The sequence below is a fragment of the Chenopodium album genome, chromosome 21 (genome assembly GCF_948465745.1).
Source record: "Chenopodium album chromosome 21, dcCheAlbu1.1, whole genome shotgun sequence".
Taxonomy (NCBI): Eukaryota; Viridiplantae; Streptophyta; class Magnoliopsida; order Caryophyllales; family Amaranthaceae; genus Chenopodium; species Chenopodium album.
The window spans coordinates 15183941-15198501 of NC_137854.1; the positions used below are offsets into that span (position 1 = coordinate 15183941).

At 34.2% G+C, this 14561-nt stretch overlaps 3 protein-coding genes across 3 annotated transcripts; 1 reads left to right on the plus strand and 2 right to left on the minus strand.

Moving 5' to 3' along the window:
- The first annotated feature begins 1276 nt into the window (after window positions 1-1276).
- LOC145600488 (Zinc finger C-x8-C-x5-C-x3-H type family protein) lies at window positions 1277-3882 on the plus strand. The gene is made up of 2 exons (XM_081656377.1): window positions 1277-1966; window positions 3574-3882. Exons 1-2 carry the CDS (start codon window positions 1277-1279, stop codon window positions 3880-3882), a joined length of 999 nt encoding a protein of 332 aa, XP_081512503.1.
- Window positions 3883-4986: 1104 nt separating this feature from the next.
- On the minus strand, window positions 4987-7138 carry LOC145602521 (photosynthetic NDH subunit of subcomplex B 5, chloroplastic-like). Its single transcript, XM_081658714.1, has 5 exons — window positions 6849-7138; window positions 6232-6292; window positions 5755-5817; window positions 5619-5677; window positions 4987-5513 (listed from the first exon to the last, which is right to left on the minus strand). The coding sequence occupies exons 1-5, from the start codon at window positions 7095-7097 to the stop codon at window positions 5283-5285; spliced, it is 663 nt and encodes a 220-aa protein (XP_081514840.1). The 5' UTR covers window positions 7098-7138; the 3' UTR covers window positions 4987-5282.
- Window positions 7139-13602: 6464 nt separating this feature from the next.
- LOC145600489 (agamous-like MADS-box protein AGL62) lies at window positions 13603-14280 on the minus strand. Its single transcript, XM_081656378.1, has one exon. It carries the CDS (start codon window positions 14278-14280, stop codon window positions 13603-13605), a length of 678 nt encoding a protein of 225 aa, XP_081512504.1.
- Between the last annotated feature and the right edge of the window lie 281 nt (window positions 14281-14561).

Genomic DNA, 14561 nt, shown 5'->3' on the forward strand with positions numbered 1-14561 from the left:
ATCTGACCATTATCATCTAATTTCTGAACCATATCATCTAATTTCTAACCAATTTAATCTAATTTCTGACACTTAATAACTTAATATCTAACCGTTATTATCTAATTTCTGCTATCTAAGAATTTTTTTTTTTTTTTTCTATTTGTATGACCGGACTCACGTGAGTCCGTTCTACACAATACTTTTCCTTATTCGGGAGATAACTCGTTAGACCTATCTTTGTAGACACGTTGAAGAATTGAGTAACCATATAATCATCATCACCTTAGTTGGCTACATAATTTACGATCATCATTTTTTATCGCTCTATAAAGTAAAAATTAAAAATTTAAAGATTGTAAGACCTCCTAGCTTTAATTGACTTCCGAAGAAAGACAAGGACAATGCGGTAAAATTAAATCAAGAAAATTACAGTCTCGCTCATCAATTCACCATTGACGGTAAATTCTCATTCCGGCGTTGACAAATTGACTGAGGTCATAACAACCAACAAAATTCGGATTTTCCCCTCTTTATTTTCTTCCCGCCCATTTCCTTCTCTCTTATTCACCGCCACTCTATTTCTCTCTCTTCCCTCTCCTCTTTCTCTCTCTAAAAAGTTTCCTCAATTTTCTCAGAAGAAATTCTTCTAGCTATTCTTCACTTTAATTTCGAAGTAGATTATCAAGAATTTCATCCTGTAAGTGATCCTCTGCTATTTTCTGATTGTTAATTTCTTTATCTTCGTTGAAATTTGATGTTTTAGGTTACTGAGATTGTTTAATTCATTCTACTGAAACAAATTTTTACGATAATTGAAACTTTTCGCTGATTTATGTATTGTTATTATTGAATTTGATCGCAATTTCAATTGTTTATGAATTTCAATCTGTAAGTGATCCTCTGTTAATTATTGATTGTTAATTTCCTTTATTTTCGTTGAAATTCAAAGTTTTAGGTTACTAAGAGTGTATGAATTATTCTGCAGAAAAATATTTGTATGATAATCCAAACATTTCGCTAATTTTTGAATTCGTTTTTGTTGAATTTGATCGCAATTTCAGATGTTCTATGATTTCGAGTTTTTGATTTTCCTACTAGCTCAGAATTCGCAATGTTGTAATTTTCTCTCTAAATTCGATCAATTAGTTTCTGATTACAATAATTCACTGTGAATTTGTGAAATTACGATCGAATTTTGTGATTCGATCATCTGCATTGTGTAAAACCCTAAGAATTAATCACTGAAATCTATTTGCTCTGTTTTCTCTTCAATTTTGCCAGAAAATACCGGAAAATGCAGCAAGACACTTCCTCCTCTACAAACGTGATGTCATCAGCCGGAGATATGTTCACTCCACCGCCATACTCCATTTTCTTCCACTCCGCTACTTCTCCGACGAGCTTCAACTCATCTCCGGTCAATTCCGACGGTAATTCCGGCAGAAACACCGACAGCATCAGAGCTATAGCTTTGAGAAGCCTCTCTCGGATAATAGCGGAACACAAGGAGCTGCTCAATCGCCACTCACTCTGCCTCACTCAGCTTCAGAAGACGTTCAATGAAGCAGAGACTCTCAGGCAAGAGAACACGAACCTCCGACTCGAAAATCTTGAGCTGAGCAACCAACTCAACCACCTCATCCAGGATAATATCCAGAGTCGATACCTAGCTATGTCGTTTTCTGATTATCCGGAGAATTTAGGCGGTGGCAGCAGTGGCGAAAGCTTCGAGAAGGAGAGAGTGAGTGGAGGTTGGGATGAAGGATTCTGCAGTAATAATCAGAATCGATCAACTGTGAATGAGAAGAGTCAAAAGGAGGATTGTAAGGAGGAGAATGCTCGTGTTGCTCTGCCTAAGAGTATCTCAGTCAGGTCTAATGGATTCTTGAAGATGAATCAGATTGCTACTGGTTCAACTCAGAAGGATTCGACTCCAGCTCGGCCTGTGACTCCGCTTCGATCTTCAGGCAATGTGTCTGGACCGGTATGATTCTAAACTTGATAATTACTTTTTAATTTCTGGATTATACGTTTCTTTGATTATAATTTTATTTGTTAAGTATTATTATATGGTTAATGGTTATGATTAATTGTTTGAAGTTATGTAATGGTTGTTTGGTGCATGAATAAAGTTTAGTTGAATTTACATTGGTTGATTGTTGCTATGGTTGTTACGTGACCAAATTAGCTTTTGAATTGGTGATATGGTAACATGATTTCGAATGTCCTGTCAAAAGAAAAATATCAATTTCAATGTTAGGCAATGGCTGTTGGTAACTTTATTTATTGTTAAGGTGACTAAAAGTTGATACATTTATCTTGTTCCTGTGATGGTGTTACTGTGATAGAAATTAGGAATTTTTTTGTTGTTATTGTTGCTGTTGGTTTGCCTCATTGCAAAGGCCGCCAAGTTAGTGTTATATACGGAGTATTTGACTGGCTAAGCGTTCATATTAGTCAGAACATATTGTTTAACTAGCACTGATTATTAGATGAACTTACGGTGTTAATTGTTGAATTAGGAATTGTGTTCTATTTTACATGTAGCAGAACTTCTAAAGATTTGTTAAGTAGTAGTTGACTAGTTGGTGATTTGCAGTTTAAGTTCTTGTGTGTGAAAGCTATTTGGATGTCTTCAATTTAATACTTGTATTAATTTGTAAGCAATCATGATTTTGTACTTGATGATGCAGTAGTATACTTGTACTACTCATGCCTCTGAACTTGATAAACACAGGGTTTAGACTATTATACTTACAGTTCTAAAATGTGAATATCAAGTAAAAAAATAAATATAGTTCATCAATCCTTTTCTTTGATTTAACTGGCTTAAGTAGTTATATTAAAGTACAGCTTTAGGTTGAAGTAAGTTATAATTTACTAGCTCAAATTTATTTGTCTTTGGAACTCAAAGATATAGGTATTGGTCATTCTATACTGATTTTGAATTACTCTTTGTCATATTTCTTAACAAGGACAGTATGTTAAGGACCACATGCTGTGCATTACCTGTATTTTGTTATGTGTATATGATTAGCAACCAATTTCTTGTGCTGATCATTGCTGTTAAATTTACTCATGTAGTATTGGCTTGGGGGCTGGGGTTGTGAAGTGAGCACCGCTTGAGCAATTTCAAGTAGTTGCAGGATTTCACTAAACTAGATTGATAATTTTGGTCATAAGAAAGAACATAGTAAGCCTGGTGATTAATTAGCATGCTGAAGATCTTCAGTTTGATTTTAAGACTTGCCAATATGCTTTAATGTGTACTTGTGTAGTAGTAGTTTGTTGTTGTTGGGGTAAGAGTATTTCTGAAATTCTCACTGGATATCAAATCTTCCCCTCATTTTGGCTTGGTATCATTGAGAAATTATTTGGGATTGAGTTGTTTGGCCCGAAAACTTCACCTTCCTAGACTATCAATTGCTATCTTATACAGTCTTTCATTCTGGACTTCAGGTCAGTACATAGCAGTAAAGCAGTTGTCTATTAGATATCATCTGATTTGTGTAAAATTCTAATTCCTGCATTATCTTATAGATATCATGAGGACTGCAATATTTTGCTTGATTAACTTGTTCTGTGTGACAGCAAAAGGTATATGTGCGAGGAGGGAGCAACAAAAACGGACCAATTGAGCTGGAAGTTTACAATCAAGGCATGTTCAAGACTGAGCTATGCAACAAATGGCAAGAGACTAAGACCTGCCCTTATGGTGATCATTGCCAATTTGCTCATGGCATTGAGGAGCTTCGTCCTGTCATCCGTCACCCTCGCTACAAGACTGAGGTCTGTCGCATGGTCCTTGCTGGTGATCCCTGCCCTTATGGTCATCGCTGTCACTTCCGCCATGCCCTCACTGATGAGGAGAAGCTCATGCATTCACCCAGGCTTAACTAGCCAACTCTTTCCCTGGTTGCCCAATTCATCATCTGCTGGAAACCTAGTCTGAGGTATGATGACTTACAATATACCATGATGGGAGACTGAATGTTTATAGTTCCGTATAATAATACCTATGAGTGAAATATACTATATAGCATAAATTACATAAAAAGATATAAAAATTACATAATCAGGATTCAATTAGTAAGTATAGTGTCTATAATTACCAAAAAAATTAAGAAACAGGAAAGTAGATATCATTGTGGCTGAGAGAAGATGTTGATGGTTTGCTAGCTTTTACTGATGCTGAAAGCGTCAGTCAAGACTCAGAGGAAAACTGAACTAGATTTTGTAATAAGTTCTATTAGTTCATGCTTCATTCCACTAGCAACATTTTGCCAGAGCTTGTTTGTAAATAAGTCATTGAGAATCTGAAACTGCAGAGGTTTTTGATTCATAGTAATGAATCTATACTTTGTATATTGTGCATGGTTTGATTGCATAATATTCTAAGGATAATTGTATATAACAGTACTGTTCAGTAGTGGTATCAAACAAGCCCTGTAATGGTTTGAGTGCTTCCAAACATTCATCATTCATGTTTAAATTCTGAAGAGTCCTCGTATTTTAAGAGGGGGGTGTGGAGGGAAGAGGAGGGAAACGGGAGTAATCTAATGTCGTATAAGTAAGATTGTGTCATTACATTGATGTCTGATATGGTAATCTGAAATTTGGAATTCGGTCTGCTTTGTTCAAAAGTCACATAAGCTAAACAATGTTTGCCAGGATGCCATTATAATGCCGTTGCACCTTAGGACAACCAAACATTTTCAAGACTAAGGAAGCTAAATATTATAGCCACATATAAACAATTGACGCCACATTAGTACATAGAGTGTCTGCTTCACATCAGAATCAGAGAATCAAGATTAAGGCCTGCTGCTCAGAAAACTAGATTGCCATCCCTCAATTAACTGCTCATAGCATTTTCTTTCATTCAATATTCACGAAAGCATGTCCATATCCATAACAATCTACAATAGTGAGGACTTTGTTATATTACAAAACTGATGTAGGTAAATCAGATCACATAGCAAAATCAAATACAAATCTGCACTCTTCTGATAACGAATATAGTATCATGAATTACCATAGAATAATATGTATGTGAATTTATTATTTACAATCATACATTTTTTTTCCGTGACAAACTGACAATAATAAGGCCATGGTTTGTGCTCAGCAGCTTCAACTTTCAATTTACATGTTGGACACTAATTCAATTTGTACACTCTGACCAGAGACCAATTATTGGACAAGGCTAAACATCTTAACTGAAGAAATCAGACAAATATACCCGATTCAACTAAGCAAGCTAGTTGGGAAAATCCCAAACTAAGGCCTTTTCTGGATAATTATCTCTTCGCTATATCATCGTTCTTCAAAGTAAAATCCCAGAGTTCTCCGTATTTTTCATTAAAGTCCCAAATGTCCATAGTATTATAATCAGCAATCAACTTATCACGAGCTCCTCTCTCCATGTTGTATATTTGGGGCTCAAAGTTGTGAGGTTTGTCTGGTTTATCCATCTCAATTATGCAAAATACGATTGTAAATAGACCTGCTCCAATGTACAGATACTCCCCCTACAAGTTGGTCACAAAAGTTTAAGCTTAGTTTATCTATGAATCTATCAAGGTATGTGAGCTTTAATAGTAGGTAGTGGATTATCATTGCAGACAGTTTAGTACCGGAACATTGAAATACATCCCAGCAGCAACTGCTGGAAGGAACAGCCACGAAATAAGACCTGCCAATCAAGATAAGTGTGAAGTTAACAGTTTATCATAAATCATATATATAGAGAGTCGGAGAACAAAAACAAACCTTGGAAACCAGTAGGTGGCTCCATGGCATTATATTCTTCAGCCACTGCTCCCCAAAATGTTCCTGAAATAGATCGCCAGAAAGTGTATTTATATGATCTCATTGACTGGAATTAAAGCGGGTGTAAATATATGACACTTTCAACAGCATTCAATTTATACATAAAACATGAAGTGATGCTATATCCTCTTGTTTTCAGGAAATGATGTCGAGTATTTTCTGTATAATTTTCCCTGAAATTCTGTTTCATACTGCAACTTCCTGTATGAACTGATAACTCCATATTAGACATACACTGATGCACATATAGATCCTCATGTAACTGGTTTAGTGGTATTAAACAATTAGATGTGCTTTATAGAAAAGCTGATATATTTTATCTAAAGAATTTTTACACTGCCTGACAAATATTTATTTCGAAAAACAAGCAGTAAAGTCAATTTACAAGAGGAGACCAATCAACCAAGTGTTCCCTACCTTTCTCTGAAGTTTCAAAATATGTATGATGTCCATCATATTCTCCATATACAAAATCTTCCTACAGACAGCAGTAAAAACCAAATTCAACCAACACATATGCTTACTGTAGTAACAAACAAATCCAGTTAAAGACTATATATACCGTCGATGAAAATGGTACAGAACTGCATTTGATATTATAACAACTTTCTAGCTATGTAACATTCATATAAATTATAACGACTTTCTAGTTATGTAACATTCATATAAAAGATTTTTGCTCAATTATCCATAATTTTCTCTGTTCTTCCTTATTTAATACTCAGTTTATCCGAAACCCCAATTACCAAATAAGAAATAATCACCACAATTTCACTATATCACCCTTTCCTCTCTTCACCGCTTTTTTTTTTTTTTTTTTGGGAAGAGTTATGTTCATGTATCAAAACTGTAATCTAGATCTGTTTTAGGAAATGCGACAACTTTTTTTCCGGACATACTCTATGTGGGTATTGATTTAGATATCAAAATACCCACATTTGTTCAATTAGTCCTTAACCTCTAAAATCACTCAATCATCATACATCATATACAAGTATAATGAAAATTAAAGTAAGAGAGAAAGAGAGACATACAGCATCAACTCCATTCGTAGCCCACCGGTCACCAGGATCTTCATTGAGGTCAGGTTCAATATCGGTTAAACCGGCTGCTCTCAACTTTGTAGACAACCTTGTTGTTGTTCTTGGATTGCTGCTAATCAAGACCTTATTACTATGATAAGGTGTTGGGGTTAACTTCATGCTGATTTTGGATGATGGATTTCTGCAAACTGCTGCAGCTGCAGTTGCAGGTAACCAAGTAGAAGTACAAGTTGCTGCCATAGCTTTGTCTTCAGATCAGTAGCAATTGTTAAGGAGTGGTGGAGGGTGTATATTTAATTTAACATTTTTAACAGATTATACTCATATTGCCTATGGTGTTGCCACGTCAGCTTTTGCTACATCCAATCATTTCTATATCCTAAATCAAAAGGTTGTTATAATTTTTTTTTTTAAAAAAAGGTTGGTTATAGGGTCCGTGTTATGCACAGTCATTTTACTATTTTTAATTAGAAAAACTAGTATTTGGATCTGGACAATGTCCCGGGTCATTGCACATAGCTAACCATGTCCCGGGTATTTGAATCCGGACAATGCCCCGGGTCATAAATTAATACATTTAATTTATGAATCAGTTATCAATCATGTAATTGAATTTGCTATTTATATTGTCTTTTATTAAACATTAATATATTGTGGTGATCATTAAAGTATGACATAGCTTGGTGGTAAGACATTGAGTGTGTTGAATTGGAGGTCACGTGTTCAAATCTTGTATATACGAGTATTTGTTTTTTTAATAAGTTGACGGCATACATGAAATAAGGATCGAAATGATGATTGTGAGTTGTGACATGTGTCACATATAACCGACAGTCGAAATGAGGAGAGTGACACGTGTCACGTAGACTGATTTAGAAACGCCTTTAATTTTAACATATAGTATAAATAATAATATTTTTCTAATAAAAATATCATGGACAAAATACAACTATAATATGTTTATTAAGTATTAACACGACTCAACGCAACTAAGAAAAAAAATCCTAATAAATTATGGAAATTTTGATGAATTTATTTTTTCATATAACACGACAATATGACATGAACCGGACACGAAAAAGTGGGTTTGTGTCATGAATTTTCAACACGTTTAATTAAATGGAGTCGACACAACACGTCACATTCATTATATGGGTCGGGTTAGTGTTGAGGTTTCCCAACCCGTTTCATTTCGAACAAAAACACAACAGACACAATTGTCATCTCTAAATTTTAATTTTAAACTGTACGAAGTAAGAGATATTGAAAATATTTTTTTAATATAAATATGGAAAATATATAAATCAAAATTATAAAAAAAAAAGAAAAAGAAAAAAAGGGGAGGGGGTTTTCGGAGGGAAAAAACAACACCAGGTTTTGACGCATGTCATTCCTTGTGTTTGTTTTAGTATTATATCAGTTTAGAACCTGTGCTATTCACGGTTTTAAAGTATAACTAGTATTTGGGCCCGGGCGATGCCCCGGGTCGTTAAATTTTTTTCTTGTAAATAACTGTTATATATATAAATATTTGTCTCAATAGGTAACATGAATAGCTTGATGGTAAGATGCTCAACTTTAAAAATAGACGTTGCATGTTCAAATTGGTGACATGGCGTAATAAGAAGTTGAGTAGATGATGTGGCGTTATGAAGGTGGTTACGTTGCACATAGACTTTCTTAGGAACGCCTTTTAATAGATTAGTACATACTTTCATTATTCATATATCAAAAATTGTATAAAATGAAACCATTGTTAGGCCCCGTTCTCTTCAACTTAATTTTGTTGAACTGAAATTATTTTTGCTGAACTTAAATTATTTTTACTGAACTAAAATTTACTGAATTGAAATTATTTTTACTGATTTTCTATTATAATTCTTCTTTAAGAAAACTGAATTTTACTGAACTGAACTTATTTAATTTTTACTGAAGTGAAATTAATTTTACTGAACTGAACTTGTTTTTACTGAACTGAACTTATTTTTACTGAACTGAAATTAATTTTACTTTGAAATTATTTCGTTGGTGAAAAAGTTATCAAGTTTTCGAATACGGACAGATGAATCAGAAGGAAAACATCCTCACGGCTACAAAGGATCGTTAGATTGTCTCTCCAATAAGGCTGTAATTTTTATCGATATAAGCGAGAGATGCTCCACAATACAAGATCTACTCGACAATTGTAGTTTTTATGAAGGAAACTTCTATTTGATTCAATATCTTATGTATTTGTCAACATCGAATTTCTATTGTAGATGTCGTATGACTTCTTATTAATGAAATATTTTTGCTATTCAAAAAAAAAAAAAAAAAAAAAAAAAAAAAAAGTAATGTGAGAAGGATGGCATACGAGTATTACAGTATTGATTATTGTTAGTGTTATTAATAATACGGAGTATTGGCTTTGTGAAATTGGAATTATGTAATTGATTTTGAAAGTTATGGTTGTTGCCTCGTTGGTGGCTGGTGACTACTAGAGAGGATAGTCAAAATATTTGATTAGCTTAGTTTTGTAACAATATATTTTTAGGTTTTAAAATGGTTTTAAACAAATTTTCTTTATTTTAATTTTTTTTTTTTATATAATTTCATTCATATGTTAGATGAGAGTATGAGACTACTACGCATTAACATATACTATGTATTTCTTTCATGACTTCATCCTTTTTTTTTTTTTTTTTTTTTTTTTTAGTTATTGACAATATTTTCTCAAACTATAACTCAAAAAAAAAAATCAAATTTTTAATTTCATTTATGTAATTTTTATTATTATTTCATAGTTTCTCAAAAAAAAAAAAATTATTTCATGTTGGATTAAAATTTTCAAAAACTATAAATGCATTGTAAATATTAAAAGAATAATAATTAAGTCTATATGATAATGTTAAAATATAAACCGATAATATGAAAGTCATATTCCAAACGAACGTATAAGATAAATACATCAAGAAAATTAACATTTTCTAAAAAAAAAAAAAAAAAAATTCACTATCAAACAATCCTAATTTTTTTTTTGTAGGTTTAGAGAGCCATAAGGACCGATAATAAGAATTGATCCCAAGATCTATTGAAATCCGGAGGAAAACTATAATCACTTGAGCTATTCCCTCACAACATGAATTCATGATGGAGATTAATGTTTTTGGGTATCATCTAATAATTTATTTATTTATTGATCCAATTGAAGATGCAGTACATCCAAATTCTAAAGAAAGGGAAAAACTACGGAAAAAAACAACGACCACACGAAAAAAAAAAAAAAGAAAGAAAAAAGAAGAAGCTATCTACACCTCGAATATCCTCCTCTAAAATACGACTAAGCTCCAACAAAACATTATTATTAAAGAAAACTAATTGAGTGTCCTGAACGAGTCCGCGGTTGGCCAACCAATATGCCGCCTATTGCCTTCTCTGAAAATATGCGCAACTTTAACTTGCCATTGATAATCATTGAGTAGCTTGAGGCACAAACTCCAGCGTGTGGGCCCTACTTGTTCAATTTCCTCCAAAAAAGACACAATGCAATTACAATTATAAGTTTATAATAGAATTTAAAACCAATAATAGTTAAATCATAACCCTAGGATAACCAATTTGAATTAAAATCAACAAATTACCCTCAATTTCTAAGAACCTTAGTTTTTGTAATCGTTACACCCTAACATTAAAATTCATAATTAATGGAATAAAAGAGAAGAATTACCTATGAATTGTAGACCCAACTTGTTTCACTTCTTCAATTAGGGATTTTCAAAGCAGTGCGTTTTTGGTGTGGCTGCACCATGCAGCAAGTTGCCAAATCAGCAAACAATGACAAAGTAACCCCACCAACCTAGTAACCCCCAACCAAGTAACCCTCCAAGCAAGTAACCCAGCCAACCAAGTAACCCTCCAAGTAAGTAACCTCGCCAACCAAGCTAAGTAACCCCTGGCCCACCTGGTAACCCCTGATCGAGTAACCCCTGAACGGACCAAGTAACCCCTGACTCACTTGGTAACCCCTGATCGAATAACCCCTAACCGGACCAAGTAACCCCTAATCGGACATAGTACCCCTAGCCAAAGAAGTAACCCCGGACCCAGTAACCCCCTTAGTAACCCCTAACCAAGTAATAAGTAACCCCTAATCCTACACCACCTCAAAGCCTTAAACTCCACCACACCACCACTAACTCTTGTACCCACTGCCCTACGCCACCAACCCCAGCCTTTAACCCTAATCCACCCATCCTAACACTGACCAAACCCGAACCCACACCCAAAACCCACCCTAAACAACCAGCAACCACGTCACCGGCCACCAACTCCTAAAATCCACCCTAACCACCACGCCACCACTAACGACGCCCAGCAACCCACACCTAACCCCGATACACCACCATCCCGAATACGCCATGCCACCACCATAATTCACCAAAACCATAAACAAACCAAGATCCAACCGAACCCACACCCAAAACCCACCCTAACCACCAGCAACCACGCGCAGCAACCACGCCACCACCAACTCCCAAAACCCACCCTAACCACCACCACCAACCACGCCCAGCAACCCACACCTAGCCCTGATACGCCACCAGCCCCAGCCCCGATACGCCATGTATGCCATCACCACAATTCACCGAACCCACAAACAAACCTAGATCCAACCAAACCCACAACCAAAAAATGAATTGAACTTACATAATTTATTAATTAGGGATTGTAAATTCGATGAAGATCGTTGAGTAAATTAGGAATTAAACGGTGGCGGCAAAGACGACGACGGAGGTCTGGGTTGGTTTGGAGCTTCGATGACAACGAATTGAAGACGATGACGATGATCTACGGAGAGGAGAGGAAAGGAGAGAGATAGGAGAGAGAAAATAAAAAAAAAATTATGGCTAGCCGCATATAAAACTTTGTGTACGTTTTCAAAGAAAATTGATTTGTTAGGTTGCGTTTTTAATTGGGAAGGAGGGGAGGTTGGGTGTATATATACGACTTTAATTTTTTTGGAGGGAATTGAACAACTGGAGCCCACACGCCGGAGTTTGTTGCCGGAAAGTTGAAATGGATAGTTTTTTTGATAAATTTTTTTATCGAGTAGTTGTTCTCAAATACCCCTATTAAGCGTGTAGTTCATGACAATTTTTCCTAATTATTATTCAAGAGTAGCCACATTCATGACCATTGTGATTGTCCTTGTTCTTAACTAAGGGCCTGTTCACATTTACTTAATTTCAGTTCAGTTTAGTTCCAATCAGTTCAGTTCAGTTCTTAATTTCCCTGTCACATAAAATATTCATTTCAGTTTAATTCAGTTCAGTTCAGTTCAGCTTCAATCAGTTCAGTTCAATTCAGTTCAGCTCAATTCAGTAAATATGAACAGGCCCTAACTATTAGAAGTTGGTTGGTTATATATTTTAATATTGTATTTATGTTATGTTTATCTTGTTAGGAGTTTTAGGCAAGTTAGGTTTCCTTTTGTATTGTGTATATATATTATCATTACAATTAATGCAAGGGCTAAGCCATTTTCTCCAATCGTTCTTGAGTTTAAGATGGTATCACAGGTTCTCTAATTTCTAGAGAATTTTTAATAACATTAGTCCATAATCCCAATACATTGATCCAATTAATTGATCATAACTTAATATGCATAATCCAGCTTATTTTAATATTAAAATAACAATACAAATACCACACTATAATTTCCATCATATTGCGAAGGATCTATTGAATTCTATATATATATATATACATATATATATTTTTTTTTAATTTAGTCACCAATGAAGAGATTGATAAACTCAAGAATATTGTGGAGAAAATGGCTTAACCTTTGTATTGATAATACTCACGTATATATACGCAATACATAACTTGCCTAAAACTCCTAACAAGATAAACTTAACATAAATACAATATTAACAAATATAACCAAACCGACTCTAATAGAGATGATATATACTTATATGAATGAACTATTGCAAAGAGTATTTTCTTTCTTTAAATAAACCACCTTGGCTTTAAAGAACACTAATTAATTTGAACTTTTTGCTTGAAGTACACGACCTTCCTAAATTTCCAACAAAAAAATCCTATAAATATCTATGACGCGCAGAATACAAAAATTTCAACCTAAAAAAGGAAACGAAAAAAATTAACAAAAATTAAGAGGCAACATTAAAAAAATTAACGATTTTTTAATTTTTTTTTTTTTGAATATTTGTTTTAATATTCCTGTGTAAATTTGTCTGAAAATTTGGCCATTGAAAAGCAGATTATTCATCAGTTGAATTTAACTCAGGCCACTAATTAAAACTGAACCAAAGACATATGCTAACCTAAAGCCAAAAGATGATAATAAGAACTTACTTGATCAACAATTCAACATACCATTGTACAACCTATAGTATCAATTGTAACATCAATTACCCGACAATCAAATATACATCAATGATAAATCAAACGACTACTCGACAAATTTATATCGTTGCAACCATGTAAAGATTTAGATAGATATTATAGCATACAAAATTTAGTTCATCCCACCAATGCCGGGTTACAAAATTTGATTAAATTTATAGTAGATATTCTAATTACATAATGCAAATTAACTACTATAATTTGATCGATTAGAACTGAGATACTATAGAAAATTGTAACACTAAATATCCAATACTACTAGTAATCTTACCAAAAACCCTAATTCTCGATCGAAAGGAAGCCGAAAAATCTTTAACAAAACACATTCCTCCTAATCAACGACATCTTGATTAGTCGAATTAGAAGAACAATAATGATTATTGTTAATCGAATTAACCCTAGAAGAAACTTGATCACGTAAACCCTCGAGTGAAACCTTCAATTGTTCAAGCTCCAACAACCCTAAATTATCAATCGGTTTATCCCACCAAAACCCGAACTCGCTATTATCACCACGTGGACTACTCCCATTGGACGACGACGATGAACCAATAACATGATCACTCCTTTTTTTCTCAACCTTGATATTACTCAAAACCCTTTTGTACTGCTCAGAAAGTACACTCGTACCAAACTCGTTCCCATTACCACCATTTAGTACATTATTATTATTCTCGATGCCCCTTGTATAATTAATGTACAGACTAACAACCGCGTCCGCGTTTGGGTGACCGAACGAGAAGAGCTTCCCAGCACCGGAAAAAGTGATAACGGCAACCTCGGAACCGCATAAGGAGCATAACTCACTCGCCTTCTTAAACAACCCGCCTCGCCGTTTCGTGAACGCAACTTGTTTGCTTGTTTTGTTGATTATAGGCTTAATCTCAATCTTCTGCTTTCCGGTTTTCTTCTTCTTCATCACTATTGGCTCGATTATGAAATCTTCGGGGAAATTTAGGGTTTGATCTTCCATTTTGAAAACATTACTATTATTCAAGTATTCCTCCATTGTTATTTATTCAACTATTGAAGAGTGGGTTTAATTATGCGGGTAATAAACTGAATTTTAGAAGTGAATATATAAGCTGTGTATTTATAGAATGTGAGGAGAGAGAAAGTGGGTGATTAATATTATTGTAAATAATGTGTCAGAAAATATTAACAAGAATATTTTTTTGACACAATTTAAGGAAATAAAATCTTTGTTATTACTTCGTATTTAGTGTTCGCCAAGAATTCTAATGTGGGTTCCCGCGTAAAAAGATACACCGACCTAAATGAGGTAGAAGA

Excerpts from the sequence above, each read along its gene's own strand:
- LOC145600488 (XM_081656377.1), top strand. The coding sequence starts at position 1,277 with ATGCAGCAAGACACTTCCTCCTCTACAAACGTGATGTCATCAGCCGGA. Across the intron at positions 1,967-3,573 it reads CAGGCAATGTGTCTGGACCG|CAAAAGGTATATGTGCGAGG; the intron begins GTATGATTCTAA and ends TCTGTGTGACAG.
- LOC145602521 (XM_081658714.1), bottom strand. The coding sequence starts at position 7,097 with ATGGCAGCAACTTGTACTTCTACTTGGTTACCTGCAACTGCAGCTGCA. Across the intron at positions 5,678-5,754 it reads GCCACCTACTGGTTTCCAAG|GTCTTATTTCGTGGCTGTTC; the intron begins GTTTGTTTTTGT and ends CTTGATTGGCAG. Across the intron at positions 5,514-5,618 it reads GGATGTATTTCAATGTTCCG|GGGGAGTATCTGTACATTGG; the intron begins GTACTAAACTGT and ends ACCAACTTGTAG.
- LOC145600489 (XM_081656378.1), bottom strand. The coding sequence starts at position 14,280 with ATGGAGGAATACTTGAATAATAGTAATGTTTTCAAAATGGAAGATCAA.